The 25,120-nt window shown below is 38.5% G+C and overlaps 1 protein-coding gene across 3 annotated transcripts in view; it reads right to left on the reverse strand.

Annotated features, from left to right (window-relative positions):
• EXOC2 (exocyst complex component 2) overlaps positions 1-24,659 on the reverse strand; it is a 126,267-nt gene extending 101,608 nt beyond the window's left edge. The window contains exons 1-5 of one of the 3 annotated variants that reach the window (XM_071553344.1): positions 24,513-24,659; positions 22,154-22,238; positions 9,872-10,025; positions 4,965-5,141; positions 3,422-3,548 (exon numbers count right to left, since the gene is read on the reverse strand). In XM_071553344.1, coding sequence (XP_071409445.1) covers positions 3,422-3,548; positions 4,965-5,141; positions 9,872-9,989 — 422 coding nt within the window. In that variant the 5' untranslated portion in view covers positions 9,990-10,025; positions 22,154-22,238; positions 24,513-24,659. Of the gene's footprint in view, positions 1-3,421; positions 3,549-4,964; positions 5,142-9,871; positions 10,026-13,564; positions 13,660-13,748; positions 13,864-22,153; positions 22,239-24,512 lie in introns of those variants that run through there. The other 2 variants (XM_071553343.1, XM_071553342.1) reach the window with 2 other exon arrangements.
• Positions 24,660-25,120: the final 461 nt, after the last annotated feature.

Here is a 25,120-nt window from a genome sequence, read left to right on the forward strand (position 1 = left end):
GTGCATGCCTAATACTTTAAGGAAATGTTGTACTGAAGCACTTCTGCTCATTAAAGGATTTTTTTCACCTATTTCAGGGTCTCATTTGTAACAACCACCTGAATGGTTCAAAAGCGACAATTAACTTTAAAACACATTTTAATTGGATGAAGTACCATAAACAATGTTTTAAAAAGCCACAAAAGGAACTTTTAGAACTAAGTACAATCCATATGAAAAAAAACAAAACCAAAATCCAAAACAACTATTTCTTTCCCAAGCTGCACATTGTCTTTTCTGTATCATTTGTTGATGACTGATAACCACTTTCTACAGGAAGGGCTTCTTTCTCTTTCAGTCTGTAGTCTACCCACTTTCCTGCCTTCTCTTCAGTATGTTCCTATCTAGCTTATTCCTGTCCTGTTTTATCACATCTATTTTTCACTGCCTTTCTCCCTGATCTTCCCTTTAAATGTTTCTTTTGTTTACCAATTTCCCAATACAAGGCACTCCCTTTTCTTCCTTATCAGTTATCAGGCTACAAAGGCTATAAATCCCACTAAATCAGACCAGTGCCAAATGCTTCAGTTTCAAAATTAAAATACATCCCAATTTGCACATGTTTAAAACAAGTTTAAAGAAGCCAAAGGTACAAATAAAAGAGAGATCCCTTATGCTGCAGAGTTCTATCTCCTTGTATACACAATTGTGCTTCATCATATTAGGCTTTCTTTTATTTTAAGGCATCCTAACAATATTTATCATTCCCAGTGACAAATTATTTCCGTGTCTAGTAATGGTTATTGTTAATATCTTGCTTATTCTCTCTCTTTCTAACTGCCTTTTCTCACTACCTTGTACAACTTCTCATTACCCACCCATTCCATAAGTATTTACAAACATGTGAGTTCAGTTAAACTACATGGTATTATAGATTATTTTATAAAAGTAAACATCAGAGTGCTCCAATTTATCAAAAACATTGTGAAAGCTTTTCCATTGAGGAAGCACTTTTTAATTTAACACAGAGAGTTCATCTGTAGCCCCAACAATTAACACTGTGCTGTCACACTCAGCATGAGGGCAGACCAGGTTTTTCATCTCTTTCCCCTCTCCACAACATACCCACTCAAACTCTACATAATTACTTGCTATATTGGTAGCATTCCTCCTCTCAAACTGGTCATCTTCAACACCAGTGTTTGCCATAATCTTCATGCTTCACCTGCAATGAACTTGGAGATGATCAATGAACGAGGCTCGAAATGCTTGCCCAAAGATTCCCCTATTTCCTTCTCCTTCTAAAAGGTTGTTTACGTGTTTCTGATTTATTTTTTTTCACACAAAACCTAAGGTTTTCGCAACATATTTTTAAATGCTTTTAGGCAAAACATTTAAAATATAACATTGCTGGTTTTCTATTTAACAAACATCCCAACAGATGACTCTAAATTAAAAAAAAACGCAAACTGATTCTGTTTAGGTTTCGAGAAAGTAATTCTTAATCTATCATATTGACACTGTCTTAACTCTAAGATCTATTTTTTTTGGTTATGGAGTCAAAAACTATAAGTTTTATTAAAATAAGAACAAATTAGAAGTAATTGTGCCTAAAACTGTATTTAGAGAAAGATGTATGGTGAGAAACTTATGGATCAAGGACTATGAAACAGAACAAGTTATCTTGAAATAAATCTCATAAAATATTAAAAAAGCCATTGTTCAAGAAACACAGAATTAAAATAGAGAAAACCAGTTTTAATGTCAGCCAGTCATAACTGCTTCTTACAATGTTTGAGAACATGTTATATGAGTTTTGAGATTAAGAGCTTCACTGAAAGAAGTAGCCACGCAAAACTAATACATCATCATTTTAAAGGAGACTTGCTACAATAAGATTGATTAAAACTTCGTTTTATGCAATAGAATACATCACATGGGTTAAAGAACTAACTACAAAAAAAAGCAAAACAAAACAAAAAGCAACCAACAAAAAAAATCCATGGAGACGCAAATCTGAGAAGATTTGTAGGTAAAATTTCACTAAAGCTCACATTACTTTTTCATCAGTATTTCACAGGTTTATCATCAATAATGTTTTACAAATATTTGGTAAAATCATTAAGAAGAAAGACTGTCATCTGAACCTAGAAGATAGACTTGCCGAGGAAGCAACAAACATAGGAATATGGTCAAATAGAAGTTCAGCTAGAATAAAAAAATCCAGAGAATTCTTACAGAATAATGAGCAACCATGCCAGCAGCAAAAGTAGCAACTCAAGAGAATCAGCTAACAAACCATTCACTGCTAATTGCCAGTGCAGCATTGTGGTAAAAAGCATTATTGTGGGTTTTTCATTCACAGAAGAGAGAGGGAGAGTTGAGCAGTAACAGAAAGCCTTCTAGTAAGATGTTAGAATACTGTCCACAGTCCTAAGGTCCATATTTAACAGGATTTGGAAAACTGAAGAACATGAAACAAGCACCTGTCAGAAGTTCTATCAGTGGCTAGAGAAAAAAACTTACAAAGAGATAAAAAATCTTCAGCTTATTACAAAGAAGTGGATTAGTAGCTTGAAAAAAAAGAAAAATACATATTCAAACTAAGAAAGAAATGCAAAGCCAGAGGTTGGTGATGATGGATCCACTACAAATCCCATTGAGACTTGGGCAAAGTGCAGATTTCCCACCAGAACAAGGTAGCAATGGACAGTGCAGATTTCCTCCAGTGCACTCCCCCTCACAAACAGTATTCAGCAGATGAGACCTTAGTAATAGTTTAATTTTAAATGGCCTGTGGTTTTGGTAGAACTGGTATTTTCATCAAGATAAATATTATTCCTAATGCTGTTTCTAGGAGTTGGTCAGATTTGGAGCCCTGAGAGTGTCCAATTTAAAGCCCCCTAATTTCATTTATCATTCACTATAAAGTTTCTATATCAGAATAAAAATTACATAACAAAATTAAGAACAAAAGTAAAGAAGGCTGTGGGTTGGAAAACAGTATTAATATTTCAATAAAATAAACTAGCTGATGCAGCATAATAAATCACATTTTACAATTTTAGCAACAGATAGCAATCTAAACCTCCTTAAAAGCCCCGTGAAACTCAAATGCAACAGTAAGTGTTCCATAACTACAACGTATAAATCTGAAGCCTCAGGTTATTTACCAATCCTTAAAATCTAAACATCACTGGTGTTCAATATATCAGGCTTTTAGATTATCTACAGCTCTAATTGATGATCCAAAAGAGGATTATGAAGCAGGATATGTGCACTAACAACTCCTTTCAGTACCAAACAGCATACCAACAGCTAATAGATGTATGCATTTTTAAATCTTTCCCTGCCCTGTAAACCATTAAACTTTCCTGGAATTCAAAAAAGCACATATAGAGAAAACCACTAAAAAAGTGGATTAAAGGCATTTGGTACTCACTTGTCTATCTCAATACCAAGGGGATTAGCTGGACGCAGGGACAAGGGGGGAATCCCTTTGTTCCTGTCAGTGCGCATGTCGTAATAGTTCATTTCATCCACCCAGACAGCAGACTGATCCAAGATACCTTGAGAAAACACAGTGCAGATCCTTAAAACAACAAGGACAGTCCAGCACCATCAATGTCTAACATGCTGAATTAATTTGAAAAATCCTGATAAATATAAAATGCATGCCTAGGTAATATATTGGAGGATAGATGGCAAAACAACCTGGATGCAATTATGCTAAATTATTTTATTACAGCTGCTGAAAAGGTATTCATGGCTGGGCATGGAACATTACCTTCTTGCAAACTGCAGCTTCTAGTACATTGAGCATTTTCCTGATCACAGAGTATTAACATTTTCATTTCTGCAGGTATTTTAGTGTCTGTTCAAACCTTGTCATCTATTACTTTCAAAATTACCTCTTACCTGGAAGTCTTTTTACTTGCATGTTTGAGGGAAGAATCCTTTTTGGCGCCATTCATTGCCCAAAGGTAAGTGAACTTTGGCCACACACCAAACTAGATGACTCAGAAGACACAGAACTAACTTTGTTTCCAAGGCTTAGCACAGGCAAAGCTTAAAGGTGATGCACAATAGGTCTTGGATCTCAGCTGAAAATGGAGCCACTCATACTCTTAGTCTTGCCCTCCTTTCACATATCCATCATAACTCACTCCACTCCATTCCCACACTTACCTGTTTTTTAAGATATAAATTCTCCTCTCCCATCCCAAAAGCTTCACTGTGTAACATTTGCACTTGATTGACCTTTCTACTATTAAGATCTTCAAGCAGCTTGGGAGAAATTATGTGTTATTTAACGGTCACTAAACTGCTGAGAGCAAAAGCCTAAAACAGTTCCTGTGGGAACTCCTGTGTTACAAAAGATAACTATGCAGCTTCATCAGTGAGGGGTTCTGAAAGAAACACTGCCAATCCAGAGGGTATTTAGACTGGAGTCTAGGTTAGGCAGAGGTCCTAGACTGCTTGGCAACACCATTTCAATGTTTAAGCATCTCAGGAGAAATACTTAAGACTTTCCACCTTGCTGGATGGTTTGAATTACAAATAAGAAACAGCACTGATGGCTCAACTTTCTTTAAATGATTAACTTTCAGCTTGGGATTTAGGTGTAAAGCTCATGAGCTGGTTTATACTTTGCATTTATCTAGTACACTTAAGAGTAATTACTGGATCTATTACTAAATTTGTTAAAATTCAGAAATTTAGTGCTTCTCCTTGCAGAAAAATAAAGGGCTATTTTTCATTAGTTACTGAGGATTTTATCATATTGAGAAAGGATTACATTTATATACACCACAACTTCATCTCTACGTATATTTGGACATTTTATTGGTATATCCTGCTTTTCTGGACAACTAAAAATCATCCTGATAAGAATCTATTTCAAACATACATTTTATATAAAAAGGCACTTGGTCATATACTTGTTTAGCAAAGAAAATAGATGTGGATTTGAACAAGAAATGTACCTATTTTCTCAGGCTTAAGCAGTTTGAAGGAAACAGTCGAAGTTCCTTTGCCACCAGACTTGGTAGTAACAATAATGTCTCCCTTGTCATTTTTAGCCTGTCCAACTCGACACACAATTTTACTTGCAGACATCCATTCAGCAGTTAACAGACAGTTGTGCCCACAGATTGTTAAACCTGTGAAAAAGAAAAAAAAAGAAATACCCTCCTGTGAATAAAAGTGTCTTTCAAATTCTATCATGCAAACACATTTATGATGTTTCATGTATTTTACACAGTTATGTGACTCTCCACCAATTCCCAACAGTCAATTACAGTCAAGGAGTCACAAATAAATTTTTCAGATGTACCTTAGGTGACCTCAGGTCTTTTGTCCTAGTGACACTTGTGAGACACATGCATGCTTGAAACTTATTTTAAACTCTGCCACCAGTTGTGGGTTACCATGACTTTTACCTCATGTAGTACAATAGATTTTCCTGTCTCCAAGATACTAAACAACTGCTGTTTAGTATTGTTTTTCTGGGAAACCTGCATTAGAACTCCATGCAACAAATGTTCCATAAGTTCAGGCGATATGAATTTGCACAGAAAAAGACACTAAAATATTCACAATGAACAATGTTTCTTCAACCTCCTTTGTTCAACAGTACTTCTGTGGATACAGAAAGGCTTTTTGGTCAAAGGTGGCCAAAAATTGACAAATACTCTGCCCCAATCTCTCCTGTACAAAATCCATGATGCAACACTGATTCTGATGAATAAACTGTCCTGGTTATATGAAAGAATAACCGTGTAATTTTCACCTACTCCCTCTTCTTTAAAAATGACAAACTATGAAATACAGGAAAGACTTTTCTTGTAGGTAGAGTCTGTGGTATACTAAAACTTGTCAAGTTTTAGTGTTTAACAACACTTCCTAACACTTTTAAGTCAAGGTACTTCTTATAATAAGGTCCAAGGCTTCCTGAGATTTACGTCAAATCAGTCTGGCCAATTCAACTAATCAATCTGACTGGTTCAGGTCAGATCAAGACTCCAGATACTGGAACAGATAGATTGTTTACTCAGACCTGGAACAACAATTTCCGTATTCCTAGTTGGAGTTTTGCTGTTCTGAAGAACTGGCAAGATTCCAATTTCTATAGTATCAATTTGGAGAACAACTTCATTAGGTTCTTCTTAAATAACACCCTTACCTAGAAGCATTTTGCTTTATGTCCAAAAGGACAAAGCTGTACTAGAGTGTTGGCTGCACTAGAGTACAAATTAGTCAGGCACAGCAGTTCCTCCCCTGTTGGCTTGGCTTTTGTTTTTAATTTCTAGAAAGCTCTGACCAATTTAAAAAATACTTAGACAGAAAAGGGGTCAGCCTATGTGGCTCAGTACCAGAGCTTCGCACTTACTTTTTCTCACAATTTAAGCCTCTGACATGACACAGCAGACAAATTTGGCAGTTTTCATGGTTCTCAGACATAAAAATGTCCTACTCCCTGCCAAAAACTATTCTGAAAGTGAAATCCAAAATATATAAAAAAGAGGCATTGAATCTTTTTACAACTGAAATTAATTTTACTTGAGAAAGGACAGTAGATTTGTTTCTTAAAAGACACCTGAATAAAGTAGGGGGTTGGGTTGAAAAAGGACACACGTACACAAAGAGAAGCCTTAAAAGGAAAACATATATTAGTTATTTATTTGCAACATTTAAACCAAGTCAGGTTTTAGTTTTCACAGGGGAAGGAAAAGATGATACATTTATGACGCGTGGGTTTGCACCTTATATTATTACATCTTTTCTGTTTTTATGCCAACATCTTCTCTAAAGGAAAAAGAACTGTGGTAGGAACCAAGACTTTGCCATGAACCATTCATAACAGGGTTTCACTCTAGAATTTCAAAGGTCTGAATTCATGCTTAAATCAACCAGTACTTTAAAATCAAGAACAGAAATATAGCAATTTAGTAGGTTAAAAATTTTTGAACAACTGTTTAGAAGATCTTTGTATCAACTATTTTTTACTCATTGAAGGTTTCAAACACTCTCAAGAGAACAAGATCACAAGATCCAACACCTCTGAAATGGCAGGAAACAGCCTTTGCCTGTATATAAAAAATGCAACAGAAAGTTATGTCTCTATTAACATTTTATATACCATACTAAATATAGTAATGGGATAAATAAAGGGATGTTGGAAGAGAAGTTTTGATGGTTCAGGTACCACATTTCTTTCTCCAAAAAGAGAAAATGTCCCTTTAAATAAAATTTATTTGAACCTGTTGCATGGTACAAAGACCATTGAGAACATCATACCTGGGTTCCAGCTTTCTTGTGCCTTTCAATAAATGGGCATAAGTCATTCTCTTACAGAGACTTTCCAATTTTGGTTAAGCTTTATAGATGGACAGTTTTACAATGCCTACAAAATACAGCTGCCAATGTCTTAAAAGACATCTTGAAAACACAAATGTTACAGCTATCTCCTGGATTTGACTTTCTGTACTATGAGCTATAGAGTTACAAATAAAAGGTTTATTTGGCTTCAAAGATACAAAAAGATTAGTAGATGGGCGCTCTCTGAAATGAAACAAAAAGCCATGTTATAACACGCAATACTCTGTTTATATATAGAAAAGAAGTTTCTTGCTTTTCATTGTACTGTAATGCATCTCAAACATTATAAACTTTATAAAAATCTCACTCAAACTTGCTTAACTCATGCCTACAAAGCCTCTCTTTTGCAAGTATTTCCACTCTCAAGTCACAGGGAATATTCACATGCCTAATTTAACCATTAAAAGAAATCTGTACATGTCTTGGACCTTAGTCATTTGCTGAAGAAAGCTGACAATCCAGCTAATGAAAAAAGTAAGGCAATCCATCATGTATTTTTACCTCTAAGCATAAAACCATTAGCAGTTATGAATAGTGAACATAAGTGATCCCAACATATACCCCATGGAAACTTTCCTCAGTCAGAACACACCATTTAATGTGTCTGTCTTAATGAGCTTTTAATCCATTTGAGGTTCATATCCTAAGTTGCTTAATTTTGATAAGCCTTTTGAGAAGGACTTCTTAAAATCTCCTGAAAATCAAAGTTGCTACTGTTACTCTGAAGACATGCAAGAAATATAAGCAGCTGGTCAGCTGTAATGCTGAGGGCACAGTTCAGGAGGTGTTTTCCTTCCAAGAACCTGATAATTTGTAGAGGATCATAGCAATGAACCAATGAGGTTACTGAAGTACATCAACCACACACATACACAGAAATATACTTACCTCAAACATCATCAGTTATTTGAGGATTTCTCAATAAAGATTCACTAGTGGACTGCAACCTCATCCAGCAGCTCAGGAAAACACCACTGCCCCTTCTGAGAGACAGCACACTGAAGTGAAGTGGAAAACTGTAGTAGCTTATGCTTGGCCATAAAGCTCATTGTGGTGGCCATGAATGGAATTTGTGAATCTTGGTTTATTGCCATGAAACGAAATATTTTTTCTAGCAGAGCCAAACAAAATTCCGATGGACTTGAGAGGAGTCATGATTCCACAACAAATTAGACAAATTGTCTCTGACATGACTACTAAAGTACACATATGCATAACTTACAAAAAAAAAAAAGGGGAAATTCCAGTATTTATGGCTAACTTTAATTTTCAGGAGATTTTAAGAAGTCCTTCTCAAAAGGCTTATGAAAATTAAGCAACTTAGGATATGAACCTCAAATGGATAAACAGCTTGTTAAGACAGACCCAGGGTCACACTAAATGGTGTGTTCTGACTGAGGAAACTTTCCATGGGATATAGGCTGACGTCACTTATGCTCACTATATTCATAACTTACAAGATAAAGAGGTCACAAAGTTTGCTGATGATACAAAAAAAAAAGTGAACAGAAGTTATGAGACTGAGTGGATGCCACTATAATGTCGCTGTTATAACAGCTGAAATTCAATGAACAAAGACATTATGCACCCAGGCAAAACCTTAAATTCACAGATGACAGGCTCAAATTGGCTTCTAACCCTCAAGCATTAAATCATGGAACTACAGTAGACAGAACAACAGAAAATATAAGTTTGATATTTTGTGGAAATTATATAAAATCCAGAACTCTATAGAAAAAATACAAAACAAAAGTGAAACTACAGTGCCACACCACAGTGCATTCACATCCTGCACACTGCATGTAACCAAGATGATGCTCACCCATGACTGGTAGTGAAACCACGAAGGATTCACTGAAGAGCAACAAGAGGGGCCAAAGATACATGGAGAAAATTTATATAAGCTAAGATGTTTCAGCTGGAAAGGAGGCAATAGAGCTGTATTGAACAAGCTCTGTATGGTCAGCAGAATCAGAGAAAACAGCTTGCTCCCTGTTTTAACAATAAAGTTACCACCTTAAAAATCAAAACAGAAACAGAAATGGTTCTTCACATAATGTGTAGCCAAATCACTGAACCCGCTTTGCTCTAACTGTTGCAGATACACAAACCAACTTTACACTAACTCAAGAAAAGGCAACACCCAGAGACTTTCTAAACACATTGAAAACACTTCTGGTAGGAAAGTTTGCATTCAGAAATTCTCAGTGCCTGGGAAAGTAACAAGGTGCATTTCATCACATCTACCCTCATCTAGTACACTCCAATAATCACTCACTTTTAGTGTTCACTCAGCACAGGATGTTGAGTCAGGTTAAAGGTTCATCTAGAAAGTCTCATTAGTTACACATTGGGCAGCATCCCTGACTTCATGGATTCAAGCACATTATTTGTGTAAAGGGCATTCCTCATACCATCCAACATAGATTCTACTACCATGCAAAAAAATTTATCTCTAATCATACCCAAAATGTTACATTTCTCAGTATCAAGAGGTTTCTTTTCAATTTACCAATGAGATCTGTAGGCCCAGTCCCTAAATTCTCTCCTCTGATTGTCACTTTTGTCCATGAGATGCCTTCATTGGGAGAGATGCCAGTTACAAGTGGTGGCTGCCGTGCTCGAGACATGATGTCTGTTCAGTTACTGAAATCTGAGCTTTTTATCTGTTCAGCAAGAGATAAGAAATTTAAAAAAAACAATAGTTATAATATGTAAAATAATTATTAAAATCCTTTCAATGACTTATACAATGGTAGGTAAACAGAGGTGTGAACAAGGAACACCACTCTCAAAGCCCTTTTCTGCCACAGTCATAAAACAACAACCAATAACTACATCTTCTTTGCATTTCCTTTTTTTATAAATTAAATATAGCTCCAGTCCTGAACTTTAAAGTATATTCAGAAAAAATGAAACATTCCAAAATGCTCAATGAAACTGTATATACACACTCCAAATCACTTATGTCAGAATTCAAGTGAGTCTATTCAAATCTCTGCTTGAAAGTATTGTATTCCTTGGAAAGTTTAGAATTGCTAAGCTAAGTTATAGACTGATTACATATTTGGATAAGTTCTCCATCAAATTTAAACTTACATAGAGATTCCCATGTGAAGAAATCCCCAACAATTATTTGTATAATGCATCAACATTTACATAAACTGGGAAAATCGAACATAGTTTATAGACACTAAACTAGCAGAGATCATCAATAAAACAAGTAACATCTCAATAGATTAAAAAAAGTACATGAAATTACTAGAGGAGCATTCCCAGAAGATTATTCCTTTGCACGTGAAATTAGGAGTCAACTCAAACCCGTTCAATTAGTGTTGTCACAAAGACAACAATATTGGAATGCATGTTATGCAGCCTACATTTAGTTTACTATGCAATTTATCACAAATTCTTATGGCTTATTAGCAGTTTCCATTGTGCAGCTCTGCAGTTATGAGCAGTATAACCTGAAGCATGTTAGCTCCCACTAATAAGTGTAAAAATTTAGAAGCTAAATACAATCAGTATTGCAAAACCCCAGTTACACATATAGAACACTTTAGTGTAACCAATTTTAAAAGTTCAAGTTGGTAAAAAAAGTAAAAAATAAACGAACCCTCATGAAGCTTCTCTTATCTATTATTATTTTGAATCGAGATGTATTTTCTATTTTTACTTACAAATGGTCAAGTCCTTGAAACCCAGAAACCTGTAAATTGTAAATCATGCCTAACAATAACCTCCAGCACAGTTGCAGTTGCCAAGCATCTGCAGTTAGAAAATACTAGTCATATTTGTTTCAGCTGCTTCTGCACATACAAAATATATTCATTGGACCAACATACACCACACTTCTACACAAACTTCCCTAATTTTTCCATGTTACCAGCTAGATCTGACATGAGCATCAAAGAAGCTCTCACTGACTGGTTTCCTCCTTCACATTCCAAAGTTGGAATGCACAGTGAAAATGAAGATGGAAATAGAAATGACAGGAATCAAGAGGGAGATTTCATTGTAAAAATATCAAATACTGCCCCTGGAACAGGATCCTGTCTCTGTATGTCTATACCTGAGGTGCATAGCATGTCACAATAAAAATTCATACTTCTTTCTGGTCCAACTTCAAAGTCCACAGCCACAACTGAAGTCAGCGTGAAGTGCACCCTGAATATGGGGAATGCTGCACAGTGCTCTGAAATACTGAGGACCTAAAAAACCACCTCAATTTTGTAGTTACATCTGTCTTTCAATTTCACATATTTACAATAAGAATGCCATCACGCTCAAAAGCTATTTTTGGAGACAAATTCATTAAAATATAGAAGAGGCATTTAGAGACTCTGAACATAACAGAACAGAGCAATAGGACAAGGGGGCACAGGCTCAAGCTCTGCCAGGGGAAATTTAAGTTGGATATCAAAAAAAAATTCTTTGCAGAGAGAGTAATCAGGCATTGGAATGTCCTGCCCAGAGAGGTGGATTCCCCATCCCTGGAGGTTTTTAAACTGAGATTGGCCGTGACACTGAGTGCCATGATCTGGTAAATGGACTGGAGTTGCATCAAGGGTTGGACTTGATGATCTTGGAGGTCTTTTCCAATCCAATCGATTCTGTGATACTATGAATTAATATTTTCAGAGAACTTTTGAAACTACCTTTGCAGACTGTACAATCAATAAGAGATGCAAATTCATGTGGAACAAGCCAGAACATCGTAAGTATGTCAGCCATGCCCAGTACACCAAGGAAGTCTGGTAAGAGCCCATGATAACATACACAATGTAGGTTTGGTTTTGTTTTGTATTTTTAAGTGGCAAATCTTGTCTTTCTTGACTGATTGACTTCACAACGTTACTTCACTACATTATGTGTCTAATAAAACACTAGTTTCTCTGGTTCTTTGTAAACAACAAACTGATGAAAAAGGAATTAAGTTATATGGTATCATATGGATGTTCTTATTGTCTTATATGTAGAATACTGGAACACTTTACACAAACCCAATATGAGGCTGGAGAAGTGAATAGTAAACAGCTGCAGTCATAGAAACATAGAATCAATTGGGTTGGAAAAGACCTCCAAGATCATCAAGTCCAACCGTTGGTCCAACTCCAGTCCCTTTACCAGATCATGGCACTCAGTGCCACGGCCAAGCTCAGTTGAAAAACCTCCAGGGATGGGGAATCCACCACCTCTCTAGGCAGCCCATTCCAATGCCTGATTACTCTCTCTGCAAAAAATGTTTTTCTGATATCCAACTTCAATTTCCCTTTGAGCCCGTGCCCCCTTGTCCTATTGCTGAGTGCCTGGGAGAAGAGACCAACCCCCACCTGGCTAGAACTTCCCTTCAGGTAGTTCTAGACAGTGATGAGGTCACCTCTGAGCCTCCTCTTCTCCAGGCTAAACACTCCCAGCTCCCTCAGCCTCTCCCCGTAGGACTTGTGGTCCAGTCCCTTCACCAACCTTGTTGCTCTTCTCTGGCCTCACTCCAGCCCCTCAATATCTTTCCTGAACTGAAGGGCCCAGAACTGAACACAACACTCAAGATGTGGCGTCACCAACACAGAGTACAGGGGAAGGGTCACTGCCCTTGTCCTGCTAGTCTGTAACACCGTGGGTAGAGCAGCACTGAAGGGAGAACACTGTATTTATCAGCAGATTACAGAGAAATCAGCTGACAGTCATCTCCAGCTATAGAAGAGAAGGTTGTGCTTTGTGCTTGTTTCCTACTCCCATTTCTTTCACAGCACTGGCTTTTCCCAGTTCTTGCACAGAGACAGTCTCTGCTTCACTTCAAAACTGACACCAGGTCCTAATCTTGCAGGCAAACTGTTTCCTGCCCATATCCTGTCAATTCTTCCTGACTTTTTAGGCATAAATTCCAGGAGGGACAGAGAGGGGTGTTACTATTCCATTCTCCTTTCAAATCCAGACACGTTGGTAATTCCTCTTCCTTACCTCCTGTTCCCTGCTCCAAGCCTCCTTCTCCAATACCTCACCTGCACTACCACTGACCCATCTCCTCGCCACAGGTGAAAACTATAGACCCAATATTCTGTCAATATTCCTAATCCTGGCATGACTGGGCTTGCCAAGCTTTCATCTGTGCTGCATTTCGAACCAAATTTTTGCCACATCACCTGACAAAACAATTGGCAGAACAATAGGAATAAGCTTCCCAGTTCTTGTTCCCTAATACCACCTGGAGGAATGAGGAGACAAAATTGCCAGGAGAGTCTTGCTTTTTCCTACACAAGAAGCTCAGACGTTTCAGAATTTGAAGTTTCCTCTGGAATCCTGTGCAAAGAGGATGTTAGAGAAGAATCAGGTGCCTAATTTTATCGAGAGGGAGGAGAGCAAACTCCATCTATTCCTCATGATCTCACCTGTGAAGTTTTTGCAGCTTTTCTCACAGATCCTCAGCAGAGCTTGAAGACACATGAGAGCTGTTAAGGAACAGCTGTCAAGTGGCACTGTGTCCTCACAAACAGACCTAATCCCCTTTTGCAGGAAGCAGCATGTGTCCAGATACCAGTAAATCAATATAAAGCATCTCTTTTACTTTTGAAAAATTTTAGATTAAATTTTATGTACAAGATTAATCAGTAATAGAGACATCAAAAAACATCTTCAGGAACTTCAGGCAATATGCAGAGAAAGAACCCTTGAGGAAAACAAGTAAAATAGGAGCTACTGTTATTATTTGGTTGGTTCTCTGCCTAAACATAAAAAATGTTATAGTTCCCTTACACTGCAGCTATTGTTTCTTTCAAAATACCTAAGCACACAGGTAATTAGTTTGTTTCAAGACCAAAACTCCAAAGTAATATTACAACATATTTTTCTGGATTTCAGAAATTGGCACTAGATCCCCCTTCATGATGAGCTAAATAAATGTAATAAAAATGCTGAGCCTCCTGAGATCTAATATTTCTTCCAAAGTATTTCCATGCTTACTGCAGAATTGCTTTAAAATACCTCACTGGAATGAGAATACCACAGTAAATCTCAACACATTACAAAAGCACTACAGCATTGAGATGCTCTACTATTATTTTTATTTTTAAACAGCACTTTGCTTTCAAAGAGTAAGTAAAGGAAATCCTTAGAATATGTCATTATTATGAATATCAAGCAAATGCTTGGGAGCTTTCAGTTCTTTTAGAATACTTCTCCTTCTTATGATGAAATAGCTCAAATGACTGAAGTGCTTATTGGGAAGTCCAGCCAGTATATTACGACAATGTTTCAAAAGCAAATTTCTAAATTTTTAAAAAAGTATTTAAGGCAAAGCTTTTTCATTTCATGAAACGATACAACCACCTATTTACAAGCTCTCATTGCAATTCTATAAATTGCCTTAAACATAAAATCCATTTTTACAAATATTTATTATCCATAAAACAATATTAAAAAAGCAGACTGCTTCTTATACAGACCAGGGGAGATTGCACAAAGACAGTTTTCCATACAAGGTGTTTCCTCTGAGGGGCCAGGCTCACTGAAGAAGTCGTCAACAGGACTATTTTTTGGCGATGGACAATCTTCCTCTACACTAACCAAGGTCTCTTTCCCTCTTTATTCCTCCCCACCCTTCTTTTTGAGACTTCATTTCCTCACAGTATCTCCCCAACAGTTTAACATTGATGACATCTGTTTGACTGCTCCCATGATCCTGCCTTATTATTCTGTTATTCTGTCATAATTCTTGCTATGAAAGCACAAGGAGTTAGAAAGCCTCTGCAAAGACCACCTACTACAAAGCCATCTCGAAAAATGCCTTTCATAAACATCATCTTTGCCTTTACATGAGCTTCTCAAATAAACTGTCCTCCCATAAAGGTTTGGTTAAAAAAAAATCCAGACAATTCTGAGGGTTACAAGTTTGCCAAAGAGAGAACAATGTCTATCCTAAGAAAAGCCACTTTAAAAACAAATAATGAAGCAACAAAACATGGGCCAGCGTAAGGGAAAGCACAACTCTAGATTTTTTACTTTCTTTTTTTTACTTTTGTAAGCCTTCAGTTTAAAGTTGTTTAAAATGAGAGTTCTTAAATAGGTTGCCACATTCAACAGAGAAGAAACACAAAGTAAAATGCCAATAGCCACCATTTCTGTTCTGTAAAGCAAAGTACTGCTTACCCCTCTGGAACCATCACTGGAATATGAAATAAATTAAAAAACAAGAATTCAGGATTGAAGCGAGTTAAATTGGCTGGTAAGTTCAAACACAAAAGAAAAACTGCAAACATCATGAAGGCACAGAACTTTGGAAGGTGAGTAACAATCTGATGCAACCTTATAAATTTCACCAGGGAAATTTTAGGGAAAATTAGCAGTTGATGTGTTTTAAAAAGGAGTTTCTGACTTCTGAAACAAAATAGCAAGATAGTTCCAGTGACCAAATATTCAGTAAAGTTTTCATGGTACTTTGTCACAGACAATGAGCTTGAAAGATTCTCTCAGAGGAAGAGAGACTCAAAGTCAGTGCAAGTGCCGTGGTCATCCAGCAAAAGCACTCAGAGCTGTCAAGAACGGAGGGAAGAAAAGACCCATTTGTCATCACTGGGAAAGTCTAAGATACAACCAAGCACACAAGTCTTCATGTATCAAATATTTATTTGTTCTCAGTCACATATACATAAAAAATAAAATTAAAAAAATTTTGAGGCAGCAACAGCAAAGCATCAACCACGTACAAATCAGAGTATGCCTCAGGTGTTGTTTAATTTTAAAAGAAAACAAACCCAATCTGAAACCAATAGGTGAGTTACTCTCTATCACACTAACATCACAGCATTAAATAATTTCCAAATGAAAAGATTTATTAAATGCCTTTTTAAACAAGCAATAAATACTCAGATTCCAGAACACAGGTGATGGACTTTTCACCTTAAACTACACAAACTTGTGCTTCTACTAAATCTGATAATTTGTTCTCACTAGAAAACCCTGAGAGTCCCTCGAGAACACACTCTGACAGTCAGTGAAGGGACCCCACAAATGACCCCAAGAAGGAGGACAAAGCAAAATGTTCCCTATATGTTTGTACTCAAAACCATTACAAAATGAAGAAAAACACTTATTGCAATCTTGTCTGTGCTTTATCTTCCCAACAATATAAATTCAGGCAGACAATCAACATAAACTAAGAATTAAAAGCATCCAAAAAGCAGCACAGTGAAAATAACTGACATTTATTAACCCCTCTGGAGATCCTCCGTGCCCTCGAATTTCCACAGCCTTCAACACTGCATTAATAATATAAAGTCCATTCCTGCGAGCCTGCCAGAAAAGACTGGGAAGTGAATAAGCTAAACAATGCTGAAATTCCAAGTGATATTAAGAATCTATGCATGTTTATTTAAATAATAAAAGACTTGTCAATTTAAACAAGAAGTGCTCATGAATCTTACATTTGGGGGGAAAGAAACTCTTCAAAACATTGCTAAGCTACTTATAATGAAAAGATGAACAAACATTAAAAAGTGGATAATTTCACCGTCACACAGGAAAAACAAAGCCTCATTTGTCTTGCCCTGTCACATCCGGCGTGTTGATTCAAGCCAATATTAACAGTGACAAACATGTCAACCTACAGGACAACATTACACGCCAAAAATCAGTTTCGATTTGGGAAGATGCGCAAGTCTTGCAACAGAGAGGGCAAACAACAAAAAATAAAAGACTTGGGAGTATTAAATGACATAATATGATACCCTCTGCTTTTTGAAACGGCTCCTGAATACTCGACAGCCACAGAGGGTGTACTAGAGATTGTAGTTTTAGGGTAGCCAAGGCAGTTTTGCTTTCACAACAGCCACACTCGCATATTCCCTCAGCATCTCAGAGGTGCCGCTTTCCTTAAGCCAGCCAGGTACAACTTCATGGCGATGTATCTCGACAGAATGAAAACAAAACAATCACAGCACTCAGCGATGCCATTAACATTTCTGAGCCTCAAGGGATTAAAAGGCTTGGACCCCAGGCAGATGCTGCGAGAGCCCCGGGCAGAGGAGTTCAGCCCGGGCTGCAGCTGCGAGGGATTGACACCGCTCACGGTGCAACCCGGCTCGGGAGAAACTCCGGGCACAGTTCCGGCATCCGAAATAAATTAAAGTAAACAGCGTTGCTCTCTCTCATCCACCCTGTTAGCAGCCTCTCGGCTGAGCTGAAGACCACACACCCAGACCACACAGCACCAGCTGAACTCACTCGCACGCAACATCTCGGGGCTGTCACTGCCGAGGTCTGGGGAGGAAAGGAAGGGGGGCTGAGTGTGTGAGAGGGTGTTTGGAGAAGCCGCTCGCTCTCTCCTCCCATCATTACAGCTGGTTATGTTTTGTGGGGTTGGGAAGGAGGGAAAGAAGGGAGGGATAAAAAAAGGACCTATAAACCTCACTAAGAAAACACACTGGTCTTGGCCTTTTGTAGTAATGATTTGCACTCCTCCTACACTGGTATAGTAGCTGATGAAGGGCCAACAAAGCATCCATTTAACATCAATTAACCTTCTATCTATCATATGTCAAAAAAAATCTAGATTAGCATAAATCCGTTTCCTTGTACATATTAAATGGCAGCATCCTGTCAGTCAAAATTTACAACATACCTATAAATTGATCTATTTTAGCACCAGGAATTTTGAGATGTTGTTTATTTGGAGCGGGGAGAGATTCCCCACAAGGAACAATCAACTACACAAATGCACTTAGGACACCAAAACGCTGAATTTTTTCCACCAACATTCCATTGTAAAATGAAGTTTGGTTCATTAGTATCATACAGCATAAAGAACCTGAAGGAAGTTAATGAGTCAACATGTAACACTGAGTTTGTAACTCATCAGCTAAAAGTAAAAATAGCAAACCACTAAAAATAGGTTAAAAAGAACAATAACCTATTACTGCAGATGAACAGAGACTTTTAAAACAGGGGGTTTCTTTGTTTCTTTTAGTTCAGAAAATCATTTTATCTGCCAATTATATCACTTGTTCAAACAGAAAAAGCTGAATAAAATGTTTGAAGACTTATAAAATCTATTTTAGTTAGTCTACTTCAAAAAATACTTCCTTCCTCCTGCTCTGCTACCGTGAACACACACACACCTCCTCCACCAAACCCACCAGCACACAAATTTAATTTAAGTCTGGGCAGCCCAAAACCACAATCACATTTTCACCTCAGTTCAAAACCTTTTTGCCTAAGTGACAATGACAATCTCCAAGTGCCACTATTAAACAAAACCATCAATATTATAATAACCCCCATGTCAATAACAGCCCTATAAACTTGGGTTAAGACTTTTTTGTTTGGGAAAACCTTAAGAAAAAAATTCCAAAAAATATTTCACCTTATCAAATACATTTAAAAAAAGTTAAACTTCACACTGAAAATAAATTATTCCCCTAATTTATTAATTAGGTCAAGGTGCTGGTTTGTACCAGTTTTGCTGGTATATTCAATGTTACAGCACCTATTCAATACAAAGACTCAAATCAATTTAAGTTTTCTGAATGTCTGTTTTGGTCATACTGAATAGGCTAGAAAAGGGTAATAGCATAGAAGAAAATATAATTAAAGAAAATCTGAACACAGATGTTTCTCCACAAAATTTCCGCTACTTTCATTATAAATTACATTACAAATCCTCAGAAATTAATTCATCTACTTGGTTAAAAGCTTCTGTATTTATTATGTGACACATCACTATAATCTAGCAACGTTGTGAGGAAAAGCCCTAAACATCTATATATAAACATGTATGCAAAAAAAGTCAACTCAGCTTTATACAAAACCGTGTCACAGATGGCCATAAATCTCCCATTAATTTCTAAATTCTCACAAAGCACATCTTCCTACATCTGCTTCTACCTCCAACATTCAGCAAAGTTTGTTTCATCCAGAGGTCATTATCCTCACTGTCCTCCACTTAAGCCGTTCATCCCTCTTTTGTTCTAAAGTTATTCATAATTTCTGTACATCATTTCAGTTAGTAGGAAAATGGTAAAGAATCTTAATACCCTCATCATCCCTCAATTTTATACGATTCACAGGCAGACATTTGAAAACACTATTTCAAGCATCAAAAAGTTTCAAATATGTTTATTCAAATGCATTCAGAAAGATCCAGAAGTTCAGAAAAATAAACTAAATAAATCCCAAAGGGGTGAAACCTTTTTTTCGAGAGAAAAGAAACAAGACACCATAGATTTTTTTCTAAGCCGTGTAACTATTCACAATATTCTTTACAAAAACACTATATAAGCACTGTAATTACACAGTTCACATGGTTGAAGTCTTGGCTTGGGTGACTGCAGGTAGGACTGCAGCACTAAATTTAACATTTGCCGTGGGGCTTTTTTGGCTGTTCCTTTTGTGATAAGAGATGCACTTGTGCTACTGAGAGTCCTGTATTTTTCATGTTCTCTCCCAAGCACCTCTTTCTGACTCAGGGAAGGACTCAAGCCATACATTATAGCATTTTTCTCAACTCCCGTGGTCAAACACACACTCAAGTCTTTCCCTGACAAGGTGTGTGCGTGGGTATTTTTCTACCCAAAACCTGCCTTTGCCTGACATACTCTAAGTCTTCATTTCCACTCATCTGCCTGAAATTCCTTCTCCTGTATGGAACTATCACGCTCTCAGAGTAGTCAAGTTGTCTTGTCAGAAACAGAAGCTGCTGTGCCTTCTCTGCTAATGAAAAGGGAACACGAGAAACTCATCAGCTACATACACAGCTACTTAATTTTTTGCCAAAATCTAATGTGCAGTTTTCCAGTGAGAAGCAAAGTACACCTGTTAAAACCAGAGTGAAATTCAAAATGTCACAAACCTCACAGTATTCTTAAACATAAAACTGAAAGTAATTGTTTTTTAAATTGAGACATTTTACAAGTATCTCAAAAAAATCACTTTAGTTTATCCTCAATACAAAAGCAGGCATTTAAAAAGGAATTTTTGCTCAGCATAGCCCTAAATCTTTAAGTAATACAGACTTTTTGATGAACTTCCAAATACAGGGTACATTACTTTCAGGTTATCCACAAAGTCAAAGAAAAAAAATACAAGTCTAAATATACCTAAAACCTCCTGATTTATATTGTAACCTGATCCACAGACACTTCTACACTGCCAGAGACCCCACTGGTTTCTGCACAATATACCCTAAGGTCTGCCTTTGAGAATTAAACTAAAATCCTGGGAATCTGCAGTTCTCTTAAGGTCAAGTGAAAACCAGACCCATTAAGGACTTGGCGTTTCAGAAATTTTGTTTTCCTTAAAAACAAAGCAAACAAAATGAGAAAGGAAACACAGACTTTCACACTCATCACCAGGTGCAATCACAGTATTTTCTAATGAAAATGCTGAACACACTGTCTGCAGAATAACAATGCCTGTTGTTAAAGAAAAGCTACAATTTACCAAAGGCCCAATTTATTTTTGGAGAAAAAGCACTAAATGCTTCCAAAATAATATAAAAACTACCATGCCAAAGAATTACTCCATAGGAGGGAGGAGAGGTGTTTGACTGGGTGTTGTTTAAAATACTAAATACGCAGCTTACTTTTCCCTACGCAAAGCCCATAACGTGGCAATCACACAATTAATTGTTTTTTTCAGGCATTTCTCTCATTACTCAGTTTCTAGGAAAAACACACGCTTCAGGTTCCTTCCCCTTCCAGGAGATCACAAAAATGAGTTCTCCACGCTGCCTTTCCCTTCTCTTCTAACTCTTGACACTGGCAGAATAATCCAACAGCTTTTGCACTGAAATGCTGAGTGAAATTCAAGAAAATAATTTGCAGGGTAAGGTACAAAAATTTCAGTCAGCTGGATTTTTGAACTCGTGCTCTGCAAGCTGCAAACACAGACCGTGGCTTTCATGTTCAGCACAAGAGATGAAACATCAATCTGACAGGACCGCACTGTGCATGTGCTGTGTGATCATCCCTCATCCCCCAAGCACCTTTACAAACAAGATTCCCTCCATTACCAAACACCATATTTCTCCCCTAGGAAAAGCAATTTGAAAGACAATGTTGCACAGCCCAGATTTACAGAACGTAGGTGGTCCAAGACAGAAGGTCAAAGCTAAGCTGAAGAGCCAACATCTGACTTCTGCTCGAAGATACGACTTGGCTGTTTTCAGATTTTGAACCTTTAGCTTACTTTTAAAAGTAGAGCAGTGGATTTCACTCTGTCTGAAAAGCTCACATAGACAATAAAGTCACTGTAAATTTACACTCTACCGAGCACTATTTTCCAGTCCGTAATTGCGGAATCAAGTCCCACTCATTTCTCCTGTGCAAGGGTTTCTTTGCCTGTTTGCATTAGTAAATTGAGATCTACAGGCATTTAAAACAATCTGTGTTTTTAAGGACACCTTTTATATTCAGTTTTCTGTCACCATCCTATTTAGACAACTACATCTTTCTTTTCATCTTCTTTTTGTTTTGTTTTGTTTTAAATGAAGTAGGAAAGCAGAAAAGCACAGAATAAACAGAATTAAAATAAAACTGATGTTTACTTTCAAATACAGTGCTTAAGACTTACCGAATTTACAGCGATCATATCAGTACATTTAAAGAAATTAATTATGGTTTAACATAATATATCTAGAAGTTTTCATGACTAAAAGAGGTCAATGGCCTCTGCCTTTCTACTCAGCCTACTTATTTTGCTGTAGTCCAGCTTCTCTGGGAAGAGCAATATAATAAAGAACGGACTGTATCAGTGGGTAGAGTTTCTTTCTAACAGGACCTCAGGAAAACAATTGGTAGATTACCTGTTTTTCTGTCTTTAATGTCTGTTTTTTCCTCAAATAATCTCAACAGCTAGCAAAACCCCCTTGTTCATATTCACAAGAAATCCTAGAATTAAAAAGAAAACACGAATACTACAGATTAAAAAATACTTAGTGAACAGTACCTCTTGTACTGAAGATGGAATATTTTCTTCACATAGCAATATCCACTGCTCAAAGGGCAAGGTGATAAAGAATTTGCTTTAAAGACTTTATTTTTTAATTTTTTTTAATGTTTCTGACTTTGAACTTTACATGGTTGGGTTTTGTAGAATCCATTTGAAATATTCATTACCTTAGACCACTATCCAGCTCTAAAACATGATAAAGCAATTACAGGAGTAAAAAAATCCACAACTATCAAGTCTGTAAAAATACTGTAATTTATTGAACGAAGGCCATAAAACACAAGACAACTTTAGATTTTGTTTAAAAAAACCCCCAGCATAAGTTTGATGGATAACATGCTTTTAATTAAATAGTTCCACCTCTGCCATATCCTAGAAAAGTTATGTTTTCCATAGAAAACTCCCTTACCATTACAACTAAAAATGATTTTCACTGAGTAGTGTCCTACCAGTACAAGGAAAATAATTGTATCTGTTTAAAATGATGTTTCAGACAACAGAAATCCATCCAAGTAAAAACATTGTTGTTGAAGGAGTGGGCATAAATGACAAAAACTGTAAACTAAGCTGTCCATGGTAAAGAAATCAGCAGCAGGACATGCCTTTTGCTGCATCTTGCTGGGTCAGTGCAAGCTGTGATAAGATACTATCAAAATAGGGAAGCAAGAATTGCAGAGCTTGCCTTGTTCAGCTGAGCAAAACGTAAAGGAAGAAAACAGACCTGTTCTCCTAAGCCGTAAGTTTGTTTATTTGAAATCCTTTGACTGTTTTGACAACTTTAGCAAAAGCAAAAACAAAACACAGTTTGTAGTAATGAAAGGCACAGAACTCACTAAAGGAGAAAAGAGACTTGACTCGTTTTAAGAGTCAGAAAGCCTGGAAAGCTGAAGTGAGACTACAGTTTTAAACTAAACTTTAAATAATGAGTATTTGGAGTTTAGATTTAATCTGATGTTCAGTCACATCTAGGATGGCTTGATATTTCACTGGCTTTCAATTCAAAACTTTTGAGTCCGTGCCTAGAAGCTGCTAACCTGCAATGAGCAAGCAAAGTGCAGGAAATAAGGAGAGGAAAGAAAATAAAGCAAGGGAACACTGACAGTGTAGAAGGAAGACTATTTTGAAAACGAAAAACTCCCTTTTGGAAAAAGGATCATCCCACATTTCAGACATCTACCCTTTGCTAGGAGATCATTTTCAGGTTCCTAATTAGGACACAGAAGAGGCAAGGAGGAAAGATGGGTCATCCAGCTCATGGACCCGTCTGGACTGCAAGGCAAAAGAGTGAGAAATGTAGAACTGGGAAGGAAATAAAAAAAGAAAAATTAAGTCACAGAGAAGTGCAACACTTCCAGACAGGTATGAATGAAAGCAACCACCTCTCAACCTATATATGTTATTTCAACTCCTTCCGTATTCCTTACCCTGGTACTTTCTTACTATACTTGCCCAAGTACCCACTCATTTTTGGGGAGCTGTGTCTGAAACTTGACAGTACTACTAAATGCGAAGTTAAAGAAAAAAGAAAGAAAAATTAAAAACCAACCAGTCCTGCAATTAACCAGCTTTTCATAGGTCAGAGCTCACCTCTCCCCCTCCCCTGCCTGTTTCCCCTCCTCCCTCCCCCGGCACACCCACGCCTTGCTGAGCAGAACGACGACTCCCATCATCTCAGAGAGGTGGGACTCCATGACCTCACGGGTCTTTTACAACCTCATGGATTCTGTGCCTTCAGACAGCTCCACACCAGCCCCGTGTCCCTGCGCGGCCGGGCGGGCCCCGGAGCTCTGCCCAGGCCGCTGCCAGCGATGAGAAGCAGCGGCAAAACCCGCGGAGCTCCCGCAGGCCCCGTCACCCAGCGGGGCCACCGAGCGCCTCCCGGGGGGCCGCAGGTGATGGGGACTCCCCTCCCTTGCCCTGCCCTGCCCGAGGACGGAGAAGCTGCTGCAGCAGCCGGAAAGTCACCGAGAGGGGGGACAGACGGACACCAGAGACGCCCCAGCGCCCCAAGAGCCACCGCCGGCAGCGCCGTCCCAGTCGGGAGCCGGGACGGGGGCGCGACAGGGCAGGGGGAGGCAGGGAGGGGATGGCAGGGGGAGAAGGGGAGGGGCAGAAGGGGAGGGGGAGGAAGGCAAGAGAAGGGGGAGAGGGGGCGGGAAGGGGGCCGGGGGTGAGGAAGGAGCGCGGGGCGGGGGCCGGGGCCGGTCACTCACCGCCGCCGCCACCGCCACCGCGTCCGGCACCTGCGGCCGCCCCGCGTCCGACACGGGCAGGCACCGCCAGCCGCCGCCACAGCACATCGATGGAGCACCGAGCGATCGAGGCGGGGAAGCCGCCCCCGCCCCCTTCAGAGCCTCTGGAATCCCGCCCCTTGGAAGCCTTCGCATCCCGCCCCCTCCGAGGCCTTCGCAATCCCGCCCCTTGGAAGCCTCTGCATCCCGCCCCTCGGAGGCTTCCGCATCCCGACCTCTCGGAGACTGCCTCAATCCCGCCCCTTGGAAGCCTCCGCATCCCGCCCCTTGTAGGCCCTGCCTCCATGGAAATCCGCCCCTTCGCGCTTCTCTTCTCCTTGCTTGTGTCCCTACGTGTTTCTCTCCCCGATTCCTTCCCAGAAATGTCCTGAGGGCCGCGGGTTGGTTCCCCCGTGGATAAGGAGCGAGGGGAAAAATAAAATCGTAATAGTGACAGCTTTGGCGGCAGCGAGAGGGATAATGACACCAAGGCCCCGGGGGATCGCCTGGGGGTGTGGCAGGGGAGGTTTAGGTTGGACTTTAGGGAAAGGTTCGTCACGCAGAGGGTGTTTGGGCACTGAACAGGCTCC

Source organism: Pithys albifrons, chromosome 4 (genome assembly GCF_047495875.1).
Source record: "Pithys albifrons albifrons isolate INPA30051 chromosome 4, PitAlb_v1, whole genome shotgun sequence".
Lineage (NCBI taxonomy): Eukaryota > Metazoa > Chordata > Aves > Passeriformes > Thamnophilidae > Pithys > Pithys albifrons.